Below are 20,469 nucleotides of genomic sequence, written 5' to 3' on the forward strand. Positions count from 1 at the left end.
TCATAACAATAAAAAAATAAACAAATATATGAATATCACTTTTTTATTTTAGCAATAAAAATTACATCTTACCCTCTTGGGATTACACATCTTATTATAAAATAATTTATTTGCTAAATTTAAGAGTATAGGCCTCTTGAAGTCAGCGATGAAGAGAGTAAAGTAAAGTTACACAAAGGTATTCGACTTCATAAAGTGTGAAGGCCATTAATTTTCCAATACATATTAAAACTAATGGACGCAGTCAATGCATGTTTCTTTTCTTATGTTGAGCTTATAAAAATAAATGAATGTAAATAAATGCATTTAATAATACAGTAGAATCCGTTTATTATGACTCCGCCTATATTGACCAACCGGTTATTATGACGTAATTGCACTACGAAGTTTGGTTTTCATATAAAATTCTTAATAAAAAAGTCGGATATATTGACTTCGCTTACAGTGACATGCCGCTTATTATGACCCATTTTTAATAAATTATGTCTGGTTATAATGACCGGCATGATTCTTTACACGGAAATGTGGGAAGATTATGTTGATATTGATAGCGATCTCCTCACATCCGAAGAACCCACCGATGAAAATATCGTACAGAACATTAGTGCTAAGGAACAACTGGAAAGTGATGGGGAAGAGGAAGTCGAGGAATCACCATTACCTACCGCAGAAGAGGCATTAAAAGCTGCAGAATTATTATCACGATTTGTTCACAGCAATATTGAAAATGATAATTTGACCATAGCTATGTCTTCTATACACAATAGTATTAGAGACTGTTTTTTACAATAAAATTAAAAAACAAAAGCAGACAAAACTTACAGTGTACTTATACCTACAGTAAAAAAATACACTTGTATGTGTTATTATAATAATCTGCTGATTACGTGCAATTTTGATTTTGATTTAATATGTACATATACATATGCAAGTATACTATGTTTCTGTATTAAAATACTTAAATACATACTAGACCGGGAGATACTGACACAAAATTTCGAGTCATTTGTAACAGGATGGCGGTTCTACAGGGGTCTTAGTACGCAATGACAAAAAGAAAAATGATGGTGTGAACGCTGGTACTGGTGGGTTAGTCGCGTGGGCGTTAGTCGAACTTGTCGGAAAAATAGCGAAAGTCAAACGATTTGTAACACAAAAATTTTAGAATTTACCGATAGCCCATAAAAAAGAAGTAGGCGGTAGTGTCATGCCATACTTTTCCGGTATGACTTACAGCCCGCCATACCGACGCGAATGTGTTGATTTAAAAAAAACAATTATTCAACCATTTGTACCAAGCTAACTTTTGCACAGGTAACCATCGTCGTGCAGCCATTTACAAAAATCGCCACGCCATACTTTTCGGACGATTCCAAATGGTCGCCATACCGCCGAAAATCTGCAAAATTTTTTATTTCGCCTATCTTTTTGTACCAGTATTGCTTTTGGCTTTTTGGAGAGTATTTGATAAAATGTGACCATTATTATATTTGCCATACTTCTAGTAGGGGGAAAAAGTGCTGTCATACTTGAAAAATAAATTTATTATTAATTTATATAAGTGAAGATTTCCAACACCTAGATCTTTGAAATTTTGTATTTATATTCGTTGATCCTCAAACTTACAGGAAAAATAAGTGCCATACTGTTACAAATCGTTTGACTTTCGCTATTTTCCGACGAGTTCAACTAACGCCCACGCGACTAAGCCGCCGGTACCAGCGTTCACACCATCATTTTTCTTTTTGTCATTGCGTACTAAGAACCCTGTAGAACCGCCATCCTGTTACAAATGACTCGAAATTTTGTGTCAGTATCTCCCGGTCTAACATATTTACATAAAAAAGAATTTTCATTTCACATAACGCTTTGTATGACGTCCGCTTATTATGACGTGTTTATCGATTCCCTTCGATGTCATTATAAACGGATTCCACTGTATATATTAACTTTACTGTTTGCTCTAAAATAACTCATTTAATGCATTAAAAAAATTATAGAATGCAAACGATACATTTTTATATAGATGTATTCTATTTCTATGTTAAGAGTTCCTTAATCTCATCTTTTTCTGCAGCTTCAATGTATGGTGCGCCATCTGGTGTCTTGCCATTTTTAGACGCACCCTGTAAAATTATAAAGGAAATAATATTAATAAAATTTACTAAGTACTGTTCAGGAGGGTTACCATGATGTTGTGGAAAAAAACATAGGTTGTATAGCACCATGCCGGACATAATACTACTTTAAGACATCATGGTAACCATGTGTAACATGTTTCATATAATTATAATTTACACACTATTTAATACTCGAGGGAAGTATTCAAGGCTAAAGGGTATTTAGCCAGAAGGAAAAAACTATATTTTGACAAATATACTATGTATAGAAATAATGTAATGATATCCAGTTCTGATAAGTGACACAAAAGATGTATTTTTATGATATTTACTTAGTTAAAAATTCTAGAAAACATATGACAAATCATTCAGTACATGTATTGCAATGAATATGAATAATTGTATAGACAAATGGCTATATTAATGACATACAAAATCTTACATGTTTCAATAGGGTTTTCACACAATCAGTATGTCCTTCCCAAATAGCTGCTAAGATCACAGATATGCCATGCTTATCTACCATCTGCAATTAAAACATTATGCAATTGTAAAATAGAATTTGAATAATCAAGTAAAACACAAAGTAATATTATTTATGAAATACATACATTAGGATCTGCCCCTTTATCTAATAAATAATTAAGAACAGCAGTCTGTCCATAGTCGGCAGCATAATGAAGCGGTACCCGGCCGTCAATTGAAGCATTGACATCAATTTTCTGCAATAAAACCAGAAATATAAACGCTTTTTATTCAGACACACATAGGTAATATAACAACTACATTAGAATAAGAAACTTTACTACAACAACAAAGCTATGGCCGGACACAATATAAGCTCAATGATGTGAATTTTATGGTTGGCTAGTTAGTCATTACTTACTTGTTTTTCTACGATATCCTTAACTTGATCGATGTCGCCGTTCTTAATACCCCAAACTAATTCACTCATTTTAACAGGGTTTTAATTTCTTCTGTATACTATTTAAAAATTCTTTGGGACTGAAATGATTCTATCAAAAGGTAAGCTGAAGCAGAAAATATAATATAGATGACAGCTGAATGATAATTGGGATTCGGGAAAAGTGACAGTGACAACAGTCAACAGAATACAATTATGAAACAAGTAAACAATGAAATACACAGATAAAAATGTATAAAGCCATAAACAAACACGCTTTCCCTGCGCTTACATTCAAGCTTACCTACATTACAAAATTGTATAAAATATCCAGATATGCGAGTTTAGGCAATGTCGTTGAAATTATATTGCAATTTGGTGTATGTCAAGACACGTAAGCTCTAAGGCTCTGCAATACACTGAACTCGACACTGAATTTATAAAAGTGTAATCGCATTTGGTAAGCTAGCATCTTAAATTCAGAAATTAGGAAATAATAATGGTTTTTGACTGCCTCAATTATTTAGAAATTTACTTAAAAATGCATTTAGGAAGATTTTATTGCATTTAGCCATTAAAACTTTATTTTTATAAATATTCCAATATTATGTATTACCCCAAAGTCATCAATTAGAATTGCATCACATCAATATCACAGATTATAACCTATCTTTCTTTTGCTTTTAATACGTTTTTTCCTACGATAACACTATCATGCTTTTGAATTCACGATGTCACAAAATTTAATAATAATTTGTACAACGATCTTCAATTCATTCGTTGTTAATTTGAAATTTCTGCATCCGCTATTTCTAAAAAACTTGTAAATTCCATTTCCGAGATTTTCAGATTCAGTAAAAGGCTTATTACACTACGCGGTATTCAGACAGTCTTACTAAGATTTAGCATAATGTAATAAGAGTTAGCAAGTTAGCCTGTCTAATTAGACCGACCGAATGGGTTCGACCATGCTTACTTGCTTGCTTGCTGAATACCGCGTAGTGTAATAAGACTTAGCACGCTTAGACCGTTCAGTCAGCGCGCGGCAGCCGCAGAGCAAAGTCGCTCGTATGTTTGTTTGCTGTTGCCGCGTGCACCATGGCTTGTTCGAATGAGAAAGAAGTGCTTTTTAATGTACTCGATTTGTACCGAGACATGCCATATTTATGGCAGAAAAGTCATAAAGATTAGAATAATCAACCACTACGTAAAAGTAAATACTCTTTCACCCATATTTTTCTTTTCTTTTTTGTATTTAAATTAATAGATGCGGCAAGTGCTATGGCGATTTTCTGGTGCTTTGAAATTTTCCCATCTCGCGACAACCGTCACCGACTACGTACGCCTTGCAAATGAGTTAGCATGCGATATTCAGCACAGTGTAATAGCGAGCTTGTCTAGTTAGATTTTAAGACAGTCTTAGTAAGACTGTCTGAATACCGCGTAGTGTAATAAGCCTTTAACTAAATTAAGGGCAGTGTGATCGGAAGTTGTTAATTTTTAAAAAAGTTTCATCGTAATTTGGACACTTAATTCAGTTTAGTGTATATTGCATCTTTTTTGTCCATCGGCAAATGGCAACATAAGCCATTAACTGTCATCCTTGACTGTTTATTTTGAAATTTTAAAATCTAAATTAGTTTGTCGATCCATAAAATTACAACAAAATTGCAAATATTCATTTTATGAGAATAATTTAATTGTAATTCTAACATTGAAATGGAAAAGAAATCAAATAGCGTGAAGCACCAAATGGTGCGACAGAGAACTAAAGCAATTTGGGTAAGATTTTAATATTTTGATAAATACATTGTATTTACCGCAATTCAGGAGAAATACAGTGTCTGTAAATTAAGCTCTAAAGTGTATGATTATTTATAAAATCTCTGCTTTTTATTCAGACCTTATTATTCAGGGAAATACGACCACTTCTAGAGGAAATTCAGGAAAAGTTAAATAACGCAGAAACTACAAATGATAGTACGATTAATAAAATTTTAAATGTCTATAATCTTTGTAATGATCAAATAAGGAAGTGTGTACTAATTACAATCGAAATTCTAAAATTTAATAAAGAATTTAAAGTTCACGAAGATGTTCAGGTGAGTCTATCAAATAAGCTTTTATATTAGAAATAAAAATGTTTGGTTACTTTATTAAGTAACAACTTGCTACATTTTTTCTAATCAGTGTTAGAGCTCATAAGTAAATAATGTTAAAGGATTGTTCAGTATATGATTTCATAACTCTCACTCGAGTGAGGTGTTTTTCCTATAACAATGAAACTAACTAATTTATATTGCGAGTATGTCTCAGATTTGTTAGTTATGTCCTAATTTATGGTTATATTTTTACAGGAGAGTTTACAATGTGTTTATGAGAGGTTGTCATGTTGTCATGAAAAATTAATATCAATAGATGGGTATATTGATAAAATATTGAATCCATCGGATGTTTGCACTGAAAGTGACGACTCTATTGTTTCAAATACAATGTATTTTGTGAATTGGATCGACCAAACATTTGAAGTTCTTAACAACCTGTCTAATATTGTGTACAGAAATGATTGTAAAACTTCTGAAGACGATGATGTGTGGCAGAATGAGGTAAATTTTATGTTCACACTATTTTTTAAAATATTAAACTATTGACCAGTAGAAGAAATTTAATAGGAAATTCTAATGTACATATATTTTATTGTGAAGGGTAGTTATAAATTAAAGGATACCTAAATCAAAGTATGTATTAGAAATTGTTTATGAAGTATTGTCAGAATAAATGCTAGTTTTCTCTTCAGTATTATTGATCCCAATTATTTAACTTATTTATATTTATTATTGCCAGACTTAAATAATTCCATCAGTATAATAAAATGATTTACAGCTTGTTACCTGTGTGACTGGAATCCATACATGTGTGGATGAACTATTGCTTTGTGCAATGACCCTCTGCAGATACTGTCTGCCGTCAGATCAGCTTGTTGTTAAAGCTCGATGCCAAGTTGTAAGTTTTATATAAATTTTATTATTTTTTGCAAATGTGTAATTTATGAAAATGAAGATAATATTTTCATTTAATCTATACTTATATTATAAAGCTGAAGAGTTTGTTTGTTTGATCACACTAATCTCAGGAACTACTGGTCCGATTTGAAAAATTCTTTTGGTGTTAGATAGCCCATTTATCGAGGAAGGCTATAAGCTATATATCATCACACTAAGAAGAAAAGACCAACAGGAGCAGAGCAATGCGGGTGTAACCGTGGAGCACAGCTAGTATTTATTATAACTTCTTATATATTTATGGGGATTGATTACCTTTTTAATTTTCAGGTTCTAAGAGAAACAAAAGCACTCCTTGGTGACTTGATAATCGGCGATTTAGACTCCGTATTCCAAGCTACAAAGGAAACAATAAAATTGCCAATTAAACCATCCAACATTAATGTTTTAATTGATGTACTAAAAGATGTTCTTTACGTCTTAGAGACCAATACAAATACAGCATTGCTTGCTCTACTTGTGCATTGCTTTGCATACAATACCTCACCTGTGGAATTATTAAAGAAGCATTTATTAGAAGGAACTGGTGGGAATTGTAAGGACAAAGAACATGAAGATTGTGAATTTGTGAAAGAGTTTGATTTATATAACGAAAGATTGATGCAAATTGGGTCTTTTGCTATATCTTGTTCGTCTGATGAACAAAGTAAGTAAAAGACCGACATATAACAATAAATTTCTGCAAATTAATATGGAATACCTATTTTGTGTAGACCAATAAATATATTGTATTACATTAAAAGTTCTCACAATGGACTTATAAGCTTATTGAAAAATGTAATTATTTGTTTTGCTGTATAATTAAATTGCAACATTTTTTTATTAGGAGTGCTGAATCTTCGTAGTGGGTTAGCGAGTCTCGAAGCTTTAGATCCACACTTAGTTCCTGCGGTTATGATAGAACCAAAGAGTTACAATACATCTCTCTTGGTAGATATTTGGAAGAGAGAAGTGAATGAGATACGAGATAATGTGTTTTTGATTGTTGATCCTTCTGCGTTTGTACAGGTAGGAAAGAATACTCATGATTGTCGTCTACATTTTTAGATATTTTTTGAAGTGAAACTTCTTTAGGCGTGTTGGTAGTAAAATTTGAAGGTCGCGTCATGGCAATACAGTCATTTCATGGAGTAAGGCGACGATTTTGATATCTTTGAACCTTGCCAATGAAGTTTCATTTCTGACACGTGTGCTCGACACACACGATCTTTTTTTCATTAATTAAATCTAGTCTTTAGAGATGTGACATATTAAAGATTTCCAGAGGTTCTTTTGTTCATTCAGCTCAGATAAATTCTAGTATTGTAATAATTATATTTATTTATCTTATATTTCAGAAAGCGAAGCAAATGATGCATCAACAATTATTGGAAATTATAAAGGAGGGTACATACGATAATATTAAAATATGTTCTGTGATAAATATTGGCAGTATAACGAAGGAGTTCTTTGATGTATATAAAAATTGTGAACCGGATGCTTTGCAGGACAAAGACAAATTGTTACCTCTACTTCAGGATTTGAATAAAGGTAACTAGAATATCATATTTTATGTTAATAGACAAGATATCACAATATGTGGAGAATATAGGCATGAAGGTCATAGAAGCGTTATGTAAATATAGTGAAGTCATAATTATGGCTGATTATAAGCAGAACAACATATGGAAATAAAGAGAACACTGTGCTAAAAGCTTCAAAATAGATAGGGTATCGCAATCTTCTCTCTTTTACTGATCGAGGGACGGGAACATTATGCCTTTCTTATTGCTGCATATATGTAGATAAACAATAAGTCAGTGTCAAATATTCAGTTTAAAAATAATAATAAGCATGTCATATAGCTTTAAAACTGTATGAGAATGATTAAAATAGATTTTCTGATAACGATTATTATTTGGGTTTGTATTGTAAGTACTGGTAGAGCAAGAAATTATAATTATAAATTTTTCAGCTCAGCTAGAATGTAAAGTAGTGAGCAACATTCTAAGTTCCGGTGATGATTTTCAATATCCAACAAAAAAGGTTGACAACAAAGAGGCTACCTTCGATCAACTGTTGAAGCGTTTAAAACTCTTATATACGATTGTAAATCGTATAAATACCCTCCTGGGTCCACAAGAAATGGACGAACAGTTCTTCGAAGAGGAGCAAAGTAAAATAAAAAATGTTACGCATACAGTCAATAATTTCAATACATACGTGAATTCTCCAAGAAGAACAATAAACATGACGAAAAGTTTATTCGGCAGAACAACTAATATACGATCGTCAACTGCAAAGTTCCCGCTTGCGATTTTAACAAAGAATTTTAAGCCAAGAAAAGATTTGAGTTTTTCGTTAAAATTGGATGAACTTTGTAACGATGTGTCGGGGATTAAAATGCGTAATGCATCGATTTTATACCATTCGCCCATGAAGAATAGATCGTCCTTGCGTAAGGCAGTTTTGAGTAGACATTGTATGAAGACCCCGGAAAATTTTATTGGAGATAACGATAATAACGATAATGATGGTTTAGAGGAAGATTTTATGGATGAAGCGATGAGTTTGCAAATAACAGGTATGATATCGTATATTTTTTTAAATTATATTTTAAGCATTATGTTCCACCAAAAAAGTGATTGAATAAATTACTTTTAAATATGTGGAATTTGTTGAGAGTGTGTGCTTTATATAAATAAAGAGAAATAATAAGATTATTTGAATCAACTCTTAAGTATTTTGCATGAGCGATAAGGCCGCCTACTGTACATTGATTAATTTATTGTTAAGAATATAAATTAATCAATGTATCCTATAAGGTGTACAATAAATAATTTTTCATTCATTCATTCATGTGAAATAACTATGTTCTAGAGAAATAACTTTGATTCTAGTCTAGACGTCACATTTTTTTGTTTGTAAATAAATTTAAAATTCATTTTCTTACTTTTCAGATGTTTTAAACGAAATCAACAATTTAACATTCACGAGACCACGTCAATTAAACCTGACCTACGACAATGAGGATTCCGGCCAAGAACATTCTAGAAGCAATGTACTGAATATTTCAGTGAATAATGAAACTATCACAAAACGAGTGTGGAATATAACTGTTAATAGTGATTTATCGAACACAAGTCAGCCGTCAAATGTGGATACTTTGGAGAGATTAAATGATTATAATTTGGTTACTAGCAAATTGAGTGATCTTAGGACGGTACAGTTTGAAACTAGTTTGTAAGATTAATTTTTTATAACTAAAAGTTTTTGAAGTGAAAACTTCTTTAGCGGCGTTGAGCACTTTTTCTGTAATGGGTATAAAATCTTAAACTCGCGTCAGGACACGTGACTTGATCGAAAAAGCGTAAGACGGATACCATTCCAAAATATCAAACATGCTGAACGTTAATAATCAAGTTTTCACTTCTGCCGGCACTCCCGGAGTGCAACCCGTCTTTTTTTTATATGTATATTCTAGCTTTCCGCCCGCGGCTTCGCCCGCTTGGTTTAAAACTTAACAAATTATATATTAAAATATTTCTCGACAACCATTCCATCTATTAAAAAAAACTCCATAAAAATCCGTTGCGTAATTTTAAAGATATACAGATTACAGACATACCTACTCACAAACAGGCGGAAAGTGACTTAATTTTATACTATGTAGTGATGATGTGGGATGATGCTTACAATCTAAAAATAATGTTTAATTTCGATTTACCTACGCATCTTTTTTGATTTGATGTTGACATCAATACTTGTGTAATTATGATAAGTAAGATAAACATTTTCAATTTACTTAATAAGTGAATGTTTTGTGTTTAATTTACTTAATAAGTACTGTAATATTATGTTCGTATACGGGATCTGATAGGGCTTCCTGAATTTTCTATTTCTATATTAGTATGAATGCTAAATTAGAATGTAAGAATAATTTTAAATGTCGATTAAATCCGTCCAATAAATATTTTTACTATAAAAATTATTGTATATTGTAAAGGGTGAAGGGGCGAATAAATTTTATATAAAATAAACTTTTTTTTATTTCATGACCTTTGCTTCTAGTTCTAACAGAGTTCAGTTGAGCATATTATGTACATAAATATTTTTTTAATTACAAAAAAAGTGAATTGAAATGTGTATCTGAATGATGTATGTTACAATGTTTGAGCACATGTTTTTAAACTTCAAATTAAATAATTCAGATTATTTATTAAAATCCATCGATGAGCATTTTGTGCACATGCTTCTAAATAAAGAAAATGTGTACAGGTGTAGCTAAGGCACGGAATGTAATTTACGATTAAATATAAAAAGTTCACTTCTAAAAGCAATAAATATGCAAAAGTTTATTGCACTTCTTGTTTCAGGTCTTTTATATTTGTAATACCATGGACTAATAGAATCTAAAGCTTAGCTCTTAGCTGCTCTAAGGCGACATCTAGTTCTTAAACGTATAAAAAAGCTTATAAAAATGCCAAATGCTACTGTGAGTGACATCTATCGACAAAATTGGGAACTGAGAAACGAGTTACGTTTTTTACTATGGCGATTGTAAGTCTTCTTGAGTAATTAGTCTATGGTAATACTGACAAATGAGATTGGAACGAGAACTTTAATATGAGAATTATTTAAATAGTAATAGTAAAAATCAATCACGAGGTGGGTTACACATACAATCGAAAGAGTAGAAGAAATTCGATTGCTCTGGCGTGATCACGGGTGGCCAAGAGGCTAGGCGTCACCCCAGCAAGGTGAAAAGACGCGGTTTCGAATTCACTCATGATCGTTTTTTTTTATGTTCTTTAAAAATTCGCACCAATAATTTAATGCTATAAAAAAATATCATAGAGGGCCTTAATAATATGATGTATGATATACTATTTTATTAGTAGGTATCTTATTATGAATCAATCATATATTATTTTAGTCAGAGGTGGCGATAGTTATTTAAACTGAGTATTATGAAGTTATGATACCTAATGAATGCTTGCATTGCTGCTTAGCGCATACTAATTCTAACCCATATTCATTTTTTTACATTTAATAAGAAAAGCAGTAAGAATAAATCTTTATTTACAGGAGGATAAAAATAAATTGTCAAGATGTTCCCAGCGCGCCCAATCAACATTGATTCATAGCGAGGTCTAGGTACACTTTTGACCTTTCGCGTAAATGCAAATTTATTTTTCAATTGAAGTTTTTATTTCTGATTAGAAATTTTACACTATATTTACTTTTTTTTAAAGATACAAGTTTACTTTGCGAGTCTATTAATTTTATAGTGATTTAAAATCTCGAAAAAGTGGTTAGGTGCATACCTAAGTGTAGTTTATTTTAAATGATAATAATTTAAGATATTAAAATGGTCAGTTAATTTATTAAAAAAATATGCTAGGCTAAAATTTAATAGGCACCTAATTAGAATACCTAAACCTTTCTAACTATGTCAATGACAGCTAGGTAGGTACTGAAAATCCGTCGTTTATACTCATTGAGGTATTATTATAGAGAGGACACCACGAACAAAATCTGTGTAACAAGCGCGGCGGCGCGGGCCGGATAGTGAGTCATACACTTTGTAGATATTCTGCCTCTTATTACTTATAAATTAAAACCAATCAAAGTAACAAATAACTATTGTTTATCTTATTAAAAAAATATGTATAAAATTAATTAAAACCAAACAAAATATGGTTTGAGACGATTGACTCTAACTCGTGTTAGAAATAGTGTAGTAGCGATGCCCTCTCTAGTACGTAGTACATAGTACCTCAATGTTTATACTAGATTAAAAAAATCAACTCTCCTTCATAATATTACGAAAAATTTTGAAAAGCCTACTTATTAATTGTTTAAAGAGAAAACAAGTATAAATAAAGTTAAATCCCTTCGATTGGAAATACGCTACTATATTTCCAATCTGTTAGACTTAATTCCTGAATAAAGCAAAGTTTCTAAGCTAAATAATTAATCGACTGAAATCGGGCTTAACATTTAAAACCGCTTTATCCGGAACAAATGGTGCGAAACTTTATCTAAGATAGGAAACAAAGTAACATCTGAAACCAAAACGAAGCTATATAGATGAAGATTTTTAGATTTAACTATTCATGTAAAATACCTGCTTAGCTTTGCTTAGCCCATAGCATTAATACCTAAATGTTGCCAACGTTAATAAATGCTTCTTATAACGTAAGAAGTAAGTCTTCATTTTAATGATTTTAATATTCAATCTATAAGTTTTGCGCTATGAAAAAATAAACATTGAGTTATGAATTGATTAACGGTTAAATAAGTACTCAATAATTTTTCCCTCACAGGAAGCCTGTGTCCCTGCAGTGCGCTGTGATGCTGGACACTAATGATGATGAGATGAAAGATTAAACTAGACTGTGATGTGTTATACTGTGGTCTGTTTTGAAAGTAAAGGTATCACATGAAAATTTTTTTAGCAACGTATAATGGGCTGATTATGAGTTGCTAAAAACATTTAAAAATACATATTTCATGTGATACTTATACTCTCAAAATAGACCACAGTATAACACATCACAGTCTGGTTAAATCTTTCATCTCATCATCATTAGTGTCCAGTGACCATAGCAGTAATGTGCAATTTTTCTAAATTTATGACATTTTAAAATTCAAGCGGGAAAATCTTCGCGTAGATTAAATAAAACTGTCAAGCTGGTCCCAGGGCGTCCAATCAGCATTGATTTACAATTTACATGAATCTTAAGGTTTCCCGCGTTTTTTAGAGTTGTATCAAATAACAAGATTTAACCATGATTTAACAGGCTTATTTTAATGACTTCTCTTCTCTTCTTATTCTTATTGATTAATTTCATCCAATTTGCAATAATTCGCATTGTCGATATTAGGTAGGTATATCAAGGCATAATTATTTCCTAACAAGAATATATTAGAAGCGTCTGTCAATCGTAAGTTACTAATGGCTCTTTAAATTGCTCAACTCTTTCAGTATTGAAGTGTTCCGACAACAAAGTGAATGTTGGCCGCGTTATGGAAACTTCCCTACCTACCCTATTACCTGTAAATGTTGAGAATAAAAGTTGTATAGTTAGTGTTTATTCTTGTCCAATTAGGTATAATTTCTTGCCGGTTACGTTGGCATTGTTGCTTTTAAAAAAATTTAAACCTCAATCTTAAAACTTAGAATTATAATTTTGAAAATTGAACGGAGGAGATAAATATTAACGCCTGATCACAGATAATAAAATTCTCAAATAAAACTATACTAGTACTTACGCCTTTTAGATAAAATATCGGGTATTTAAACAAAAATACGCGATACGCTAGCAAATAAGCGAATAGATTTCTGTGCCAGACCAACATTTTCATTTAATTAGACCTAATTCGAGATTTAATCCTGGATTTAACAGGGGATCAAAGTAGATTAAGTACATTTTATGCCTAACGTGTTACCTAATGAAAATATGACTATTTTGTGAATTTTAGACACGGCTTAAAAAGGGACTGCCAGTACTGAGTAAGATTATGTAGATTTAGGTTCTATTTATGTACCACACTTACTAATTAGTAGGTACATAATACAGAAACCGGCAGCCAATCCATAAGCTTATGGATTTAAATATTAATTTCTTTATTCCAGTAAAAAAATATTATGCAATATTAAAAGCACGTGGATAGTTAGATACCAAATTTTCATCACCTCAGTAAGCAGATAATATTAATCCCATAAATATATAAATACTCAAAGTACTTAATAAAAATGAAATTAAGAAGGACAAGTCTCGAGGATTTTTAGCAGAGAACAAACCTCAGCTCTACAAAATCTAATTTTAGTAAGTATCAACCTACTTACTTACATTAAGGTTTCAATTGATTGCCTTCGAAAAAATTAATTTGGATTTATATATTATATTCTATTTTAGATGTATCAATCATAAAGTAAAAAGGAAGCCCTCATTACCTGTGACCTTTAAGCCTCCGATCCAACCTTCCGTCCTTAATAGATTTCAGCCTTGTAAACTTACCTTGTCCAACTATCAATTAGATTGCATTTGTGCATGGGTCTCATAAGCTCCTCCCATGGGAGCCACGCATGCGTAAAATGTCTTCTTAATCTAGTATAAAAGCCAGAGCAGGAACGTCTGCTATCATTCCCATTTCCCGCCAAGAACGCAAAAGTTGACACGCAAAAGTTTGGTAATTGAGACATATAAAAAGTTTGCAGTTTCTGTGTTTCTGGATTATTGTTGACGACGTAAGTATGCTTAATGCTTATGGACACTGTTTGAAAGATGACTTTCATATGATTGTATTTACTTTTTTATCCTTTTTTGATTTGTTAAAATATAAATATTAATGTAACTACTAATTATTTATAATACAAAAAATTGGAAATACAATTAATTTTAAGGGCTTAACGATCAATTTTCATAAAATATGTTTAATATGCTTATTTATTATTGCCCAATTTATAAATATAAAAATATTCAGTTAAATTAAAAATTGAAAATAATGTACTTAATGCGAATGTAATTAATTAAACAATCTTTTTTGAAGAAACTTTGATTTTATAAAAAATAATACAAATCTTATTATGAATTCCAACACCTTTCATAAATAATTAAAAGTGCCTAAATAAAGACTACAACTACTTTTTTGCACGAGTATAAATTTTATTTCTTCGTAATTATTTAATTATGTATTATGTAAATTAGAATAAGTGAATAATCTTTTTTTTTAAATAAATGTCATTTAACCTAAATTGCTAACTAAATAAACAAAATCGTAATTAATAAATGAATTAAAAAGCAACCTCCATAAAATGTAAAATTAACTATTTTTTGTTCATTTATCTACTCATTATAGATGAGACTCGGCTACCGGACAAATATGAATAGGCTACGTAGTTGCTTCGTTTTAACAGTTTCAGTTATTCTCGCCTACACATCATATGTAACAGAGGTAAGAATAAAAAAATATAAAGATGATTTAGAGTTTGATTATCTATTTCTACAATCATTTATTTTTGTATAGGTTAAGGCTCTACCGACTGAAAGCTCATCAAATCCATGGCCTAGTTTCCCTCGCAGAAATGTAGCCGCCCTTGCCAGGGATGGCTACCTGAAAAGCATTTCTAATGGTTACAAACGAAGTATTTCAACATTAGCTAAGAATGGAATGCTCCCCACTTATAGAGCTCCTTACAGCGACTCTGACAAACCAGAGCAAGAAGATGAAGAGTCACACGAGAAGAGAAACTTAGCATCTATTGCTCGCCTTCGAAGTTATTCCGCGATGAAGAGGAATATCCAAGCTCTAGCTAGAGATGGCTTCCGATTTGGAAGAACACAATACGGTCAACCAAATGAAAAACGTAACATTGCTGCTCTGGCACGAAATGGATTGATTCATAAACGGGACGAATTAGCTGGAGACGAATATTACTATCCATTTTACCAGAATTCTGTGCCTCCGCTCTCCGAAATGGATGGGCCGCTTGACTTCAACGAAATATATGATTATCAACAATCAATCAATCCAGATGTCTATCCACCCTTGCAACAAGTTTTCAAAAGAAGCGACGCCGCATCAATTGATTATATGAACAAGTTTGAGAATGATGCTGACGATGCTAACTGGTACTTTAAAAGAGGAGTAGTTGGTATGCCCGTGCATGGATTGTATCGACCGATGTTCATTGATTCTAACAGCCCAAGAAATAAGCGATCAATTTATTCAATTCCCGATGTTATTGATCGTAATGACATTACCCCTGATACTGAGGATTATGATTCTGGCAATGATGACAAGCGATCTGTTGGTGAGTTAATTATTGATAATAATAAATATTCCTTCGGCTTTAAAAACATAGTTTATTAAGATACGATTACTGTTACAGATGATGAGACGCTTGACAATTTCCAAAAACGTCATATTGGGTCCTTAGCTCGGTTAGGTTGGTTACCGTCGTTTAGATATTCGGGTGGACGGTACAGTAGGTCCGGAAGGGGTCGATTTCTATTCCCTAATCAAATGGAAAGGTTATAAACTCGGTGATAATAGTTATTGATGTGTAAATGTTAAGAGATATTATTGTTAGGTCTAACTGTTGGCTTCTTACTGTGCTTTTCATTAGGAGGCAAAATGCAATAAATATAGTGAGCATGGAAAACAAAAGTTGGTGTTCACGTTGTTTTTAATTTTACAACAAACAATAACCGACTTCAAGGCGATACACATAATTAGATACATAAAAAAATGCATTTATAAAATAATTGTAATAAACAAATAATTCTTCGCAATAATTAAAAAAAAATTGAGGTCGGTTAAAAAGATCAATTTGCACCGTAGTGTTTAGAGTGAATTAGATATACGTTTAGACTGATAAATAAATGTTAGATTAATTTATCGAAGGTATCGCATGAAAAACTTGATGTTAGAGCTTACTGGAAAAAGTTTTTATGTCATAAACTGTCTATTAGTTTGTGATGTCGATGTTTAGAAAAATCTTGAATCAAAGTTTAAAACATTTATTAAAATATATTTATTTTACAGGAAGCATTCCTATGACGAGAATTTCGGGTCTGGGTAAGTAAGGTGACGTTTAATTTAAAAATGTTATGAAAACAAAAGAGATTGTGCAACGCATTTTTAACGTGTTTTGTTTGTTTAATTTTCACATGTAGGTATACAATTTTGCAACAAAAATTTTCGGCTTTTGAAATTAAGTAGGTAGTATTTACCTTTTGATTTTTTTTATTTACCTCATTTCATTGTTATCATGATTATTTTTTTTTAATTATTCGTTATAGGATTTTCCCTATAGGGATATTTTTTTTGTTACAAGCAATAAAATTTGCCTATTATTTTAGGGAATATCTCCTTGATTCCGAAGCTAGCACACTCGTCGATCCAAACGACGCCGACGTACCGCCGCCGGCAGTATCTGCTCACTCGCACCCGACCGGCCGGTACCTCCACAGAACGCTAAATGACCTCCCGAACGATATCCCCAACTCAATGTCTTCCGCCACGTCTAATTCCAAAACTCAAAACGACCCTTTCATCAAAAACCGCTGGCAACACAACAAAGCAGCCCCGAAGTACTACTACTTTCGATCCCTGAAAGTACCATACCATTCGTCGGGAAAACGATATCTCCTACTCCCCGCGGTGGACAATGTGCTCTTGAGGAAAACCTACAACAATAGTTTGCCGAGCCGACGTAAAAATCAGTAGCTATGCCGCTGTCCGCTGGGTGAAGCTAAGATGCGATCGCTTTAAGGAGCCAAAGAGAGCATAAAATACGTTTTCGATCTTCACGTAATTGATATAAAATTCAAAGAGGGACTGCTGAAGTGCTCACTTTTGCTCCTTATTTGACATATCTTATGCACTCCATCGGATATTTTGGAAATATATTAATATTGTATATTAAAACACAATATCGTAACGGGATCATGGATCGAATTAAAATAGACAATAAAGTAGATAATAATTATTTTCTCAATGTTGTGATTACGACCTAATATTACGTTCAGAGGTAAGCTAGCGGTTATCGGGTCCCTTTTTTATATAACGACTTTGGCCAGCTCACGACTTACTACGGATTTTAATAAATAATAAAAAAAACTAGGTTAAGTTAGGATTTGAGAATGTTGTCAATCGCAAATATTAAATAATTTAGATAGATTTAACATTGATATTCCTTTATAATAAATAAAATAATTTCTGTGTTATTTTGATAATTTATATTAAAATAATCTTCTAATAAAAAACTTTCTTGAAATGAGAAACATATTGTAAAACTTAAAGATTTGTCTTTGAAAAGAGTTGTCTCTTTGTTGACTAGAATTAGCTGTGTTTGACAAATAATTACGTATTTTAATCTTTAAATCTACATTCGAAGCTTTATTCTAACTTCTCTTCGAACTCTACGACAATAAAATTAACTTAAGCGACCACAAAATGATAATAAATTATACTGTAGACTTGTCTAAATTGTCTTATTGTATTTTAACTTTTACTACAATTTATGTATCCTAGATAATATGTATCTTGTTTTATTCTTATTTTACTGTAAATAAATGGAATATCACAATAAAGCTGTCTTTTATCTATAATACATATTAGAAATTCCAAATAATAATAAGCCTCGTGATCGAATTTTTTTCTATTCTTTATAAATCCAAATAAAGTAAATTGATATAAATGTTATTGAATTGATATAAATTGATAAAATTGATATAAAATTCATTTATCTATATAAAAATTTTCAACTTTTGCCACCTCGTTATAATTACATAGAATGTAGGTACATTGAAGTTTGGTTTGATACTGTAAAAAATTAGATTGTGTCATGTCGTAAAAGTGGAAAAATAAGTAAAACATAGAATTCAATAAGTATACACTTTAATGCTTTGGTACATATCCATAAATAAATAATAATTTCCGCATTAAATGAGATATAATATGCAGGGCTGGGTTATATTCTGAAACAAAATAAATCGTTTATTTTATATAATATTCCTTAAATTGTTTTTCCAATCCGTTATAAAATTTATTTAAGTCTAAATAGTAAGTAGGTATCGAATATATATTATATTTTATACTGAAAGGGGACCATGCATTACCTACATCTAAATCTTATATATATAAATCTCGTGTCACAATGTCTGTCCTAAATTGACTCCTAAACCACTTAACCGATTATAATAAAATTCGCACACCATGTGCAGTTTGATCCAACTTGAGAGATAGGATAGTTTAAACATGTAGGTACCACGGGCGAAGCCGGGGCGGACTGCTATGCTAGTACTTAGATAAAGATAGAGAATATATGCAAGTAATAGCTATACAACCAATCAGAGTTAAAGTCACGAATAATAAAGAGACTACTTATTTAGTATGTACGTGTATACAATTAATATACTATTTACTTGTATATATGTGTATATACGTGTACAAGCGTAGTTCGATTACATTATAACGGGGTGAAAGGCAAAGGTTACCTATTAGAGCTTTAAGCGGAAGCAGTCCCATTACACGAGGCGCTAGGCGAGGAGGCACAATGCCCGTTATCACAGTATGGAAGGAAGATACTACAGGTGCGGCTGATGCTGACGTTGTTGGGTAAACAGACCTTCACTGTGCTGCAACCGGAGCAAGTGAAACCGGGCTGGAAATACAAGTTATGTTTAATAATGTGTTCTGGTAAAATGCATAATAAAACAAAATATCTTAAACATACGATTTTTCTGTCAGAATATGTAAAGATTCATTTATCGAAGAAAGCTATTATTACGCTACGACAAATAGGGATGGTAAATAAATGAAATTTTTTGGAAATTACGCGAAAATATCTGCATCTTTTTACTTCCATATGATTGATTCGGTTACAGCTTTTGCTTATCTATTCCAGAAAAAATATTAGCTTATATACGTACTTCAGTAGTATAGTTACAAGAACCCATAGATGGCAGGAAGGAAAATGGAGATCTGGGTGGACGAGGTCGGCCCTGATCCCTTGTTTCGTTGGCCAAACGTCTATGACTAATGCTTACTATCCATTTTCTGTTTCCATCGTTTTCTCCCTGTTCTGAGTTTTGCTCTGCTAGTATGAAATGGAAAGCGAGCTGAAAATAATATTTTTTTTATACAACACTTCAATTTTTTGAAGTGAAAACTTCTTTAGCGGCGTTGAGCACTTTTTCTGTAATGGGTATAAAATCTTAAACTCGCGTCAGGACACGTGACCTGATCGAAAAAGCGTAAGACGGATGGATATCAAACATGCTCAACCGTCAACGTTAATAATCAAGTTTTCACTTCTGCCGGCACTCCCGGAGTGCAACCCGTCTTTTTTTTTCAATATAATTCTACAATAAAAATACAAGACAATAAAAGATCCTACAATAATTATTTAATAATACCTGAGAAATAATATCTTTTGATCCATAATAATTATTACCTACTAAATTACGTATATAATGTGTTTTGATTGCCAAAAAAATCGTTATGATCTTTATTTTGCTAGGGTCATTGAAAAAAATGCAATCTCAGAACTTTTTATTGCTTTTTATTGCATTTAACATTTTATTTTTTATTTATTAATTTATTAATAGCCGACATTTAATTTAGTTAAAGACTTACCAAAGCGGTTAATATATAGAAATATAAGTGACCGGCGGCCATGTTGCTCGTGGATCCTTACTTTGAGACTAAACGGAAGCTGAATGAATTTCATCATGAGAGTCATGTTATATACTACAGATACATAATGTTATCGATTAGCATGTAGGGCTGCGTTACAATATTATTATAAATTATATTTTAATTGGTAATTGGATGATTTATTATTTTTTAATAACACCAAAACAAAACAATAAAAAGCTAATGGTAT

At 31.8% G+C, this 20,469-nt stretch overlaps 4 protein-coding genes across 5 annotated transcripts; 2 read left to right on the forward strand and 2 right to left on the reverse strand.

The window, feature by feature from the left end:
* Positions 1-27: 27 nt before the first annotated feature.
* On the reverse strand, positions 28-3,199 carry LOC149901239 (myotrophin-like). The gene is made up of 5 exons (XM_090111686.1): positions 3,007-3,199; positions 2,732-2,842; positions 2,563-2,646; positions 1,940-2,126; positions 28-313 (listed from the first exon to the last, which is right to left on the reverse strand). The coding sequence occupies exons 1-4, from the start codon at positions 3,073-3,075 to the stop codon at positions 2,040-2,042; spliced, it is 351 nt and encodes a 116-aa protein (XP_089967812.1). The 5' UTR covers positions 3,076-3,199; the 3' UTR covers positions 28-313; positions 1,940-2,039.
* Positions 3,200-4,639: 1,440 nt separating this feature from the next.
* On the forward strand, positions 4,640-9,687 carry LOC149901240 (uncharacterized). The gene is made up of 9 exons (XM_090111596.1): positions 4,640-4,806; positions 4,926-5,126; positions 5,382-5,630; positions 5,908-6,027; positions 6,357-6,732; positions 6,913-7,094; positions 7,424-7,616; positions 8,041-8,649; positions 9,026-9,687. The coding sequence occupies exons 1-9, from the start codon at positions 4,744-4,746 to the stop codon at positions 9,310-9,312; spliced, it is 2,280 nt and encodes a 759-aa protein (XP_089967722.1). The 5' UTR covers positions 4,640-4,743; the 3' UTR covers positions 9,313-9,687.
* Positions 9,688-14,229: 4,542 nt separating this feature from the next.
* On the forward strand, positions 14,230-18,118 carry Nplp1 (Neuropeptide-like precursor 1). 2 transcript variants are annotated; one of them, XM_090111564.1, is made up of 6 exons: positions 14,230-14,322; positions 14,934-15,029; positions 15,102-15,888; positions 15,967-16,108; positions 16,623-16,655; positions 16,940-18,118. In XM_090111564.1, the coding sequence occupies exons 2-6, from the start codon at positions 14,934-14,936 to the stop codon at positions 17,304-17,306; spliced, it is 1,425 nt and encodes a 474-aa protein (XP_089967690.1). In that variant the 5' UTR covers positions 14,230-14,322; the 3' UTR covers positions 17,307-18,118. The 2 variants fall into 2 exon arrangements, with proteins under 2 accessions (XP_089967690.1, XP_089967692.1); XM_090111566.1 differs by lacking the exon at positions 15,967-16,108 and having other exon boundaries at positions 16,940-17,158.
* Positions 18,119-18,494: 376 nt separating this feature from the next.
* On the reverse strand, positions 18,495-20,311 carry LOC149901242 (uncharacterized). The gene is made up of 4 exons (XM_090111959.1): positions 20,220-20,311; positions 19,514-19,702; positions 19,079-19,245; positions 18,495-18,559 (listed from the first exon to the last, which is right to left on the reverse strand). The coding sequence occupies exons 1-3, from the start codon at positions 20,259-20,261 to the stop codon at positions 19,090-19,092; spliced, it is 387 nt and encodes a 128-aa protein (XP_089968085.1). The 5' UTR covers positions 20,262-20,311; the 3' UTR covers positions 18,495-18,559; positions 19,079-19,089.
* Positions 20,312-20,469: the final 158 nt, after the last annotated feature.

Source organism: Colias eurytheme, chromosome 17 (genome assembly GCF_061535395.1).
Source record: "Colias eurytheme isolate Ceu_HAF_F1 chromosome 17, ilColEury1 Martin Lab GWU primary, whole genome shotgun sequence".
Classification (NCBI taxonomy): domain Eukaryota; kingdom Metazoa; phylum Arthropoda; class Insecta; order Lepidoptera; family Pieridae; genus Colias; species Colias eurytheme.

Coding starts and splice junctions, on each gene's coding strand:
- LOC149901239 (XM_090111686.1), bottom strand. CDS start 3,075: ATGAGTGAATTAGTTTGGGGTATTAAGAACGGCGACATCGATCAAGTT. Junction 2,843..3,006: donor AGGATATCGTAGAAAAACAA/GTAAGTAATGAC, acceptor GTTTTATTGCAG/AAAATTGATGTCAATGCTTC. Junction 2,647..2,731: donor ATAAAGGGGCAGATCCTAAT/GTATGTATTTCA, acceptor TTTTAATTGCAG/ATGGTAGATAAGCATGGCAT.
- LOC149901240 (XM_090111596.1), top strand. CDS start 4,744: ATGGAAAAGAAATCAAATAGCGTGAAGCACCAAATGGTGCGACAGAGA. Junction 5,631..5,907: donor ATGATGTGTGGCAGAATGAG/GTAAATTTTATG, acceptor AATGATTTACAG/CTTGTTACCTGTGTGACTGG. Junction 6,733..6,912: donor TTGTTCGTCTGATGAACAAA/GTAAGTAAAAGA, acceptor TTTTTTTATTAG/GAGTGCTGAATCTTCGTAGT.
- LOC149901242 (XM_090111959.1), bottom strand. CDS start 20,261: ATGGCCGCCGGTCACTTATATTTCTATATATTAACCGCTTTG. Junction 19,703..20,219: donor TCTATATATTAACCGCTTTG/GTAAGTCTTTAA, acceptor TATTATTTTCAG/CTCGCTTTCCATTTCATACT. Junction 19,246..19,513: donor CTTGTAACTATACTACTGAA/GTACGTATATAA, acceptor TTGTATTTCCAG/CCCGGTTTCACTTGCTCCGG.
- Nplp1 (XM_090111564.1), top strand. CDS start 14,934: ATGAGACTCGGCTACCGGACAAATATGAATAGGCTACGTAGTTGCTTC. Junction 15,030..15,101: donor ACACATCATATGTAACAGAG/GTAAGAATAAAA, acceptor ATTTTTGTATAG/GTTAAGGCTCTACCGACTGA. Junction 15,889..15,966: donor TGATGACAAGCGATCTGTTG/GTGAGTTAATTA, acceptor TTACTGTTACAG/ATGATGAGACGCTTGACAAT.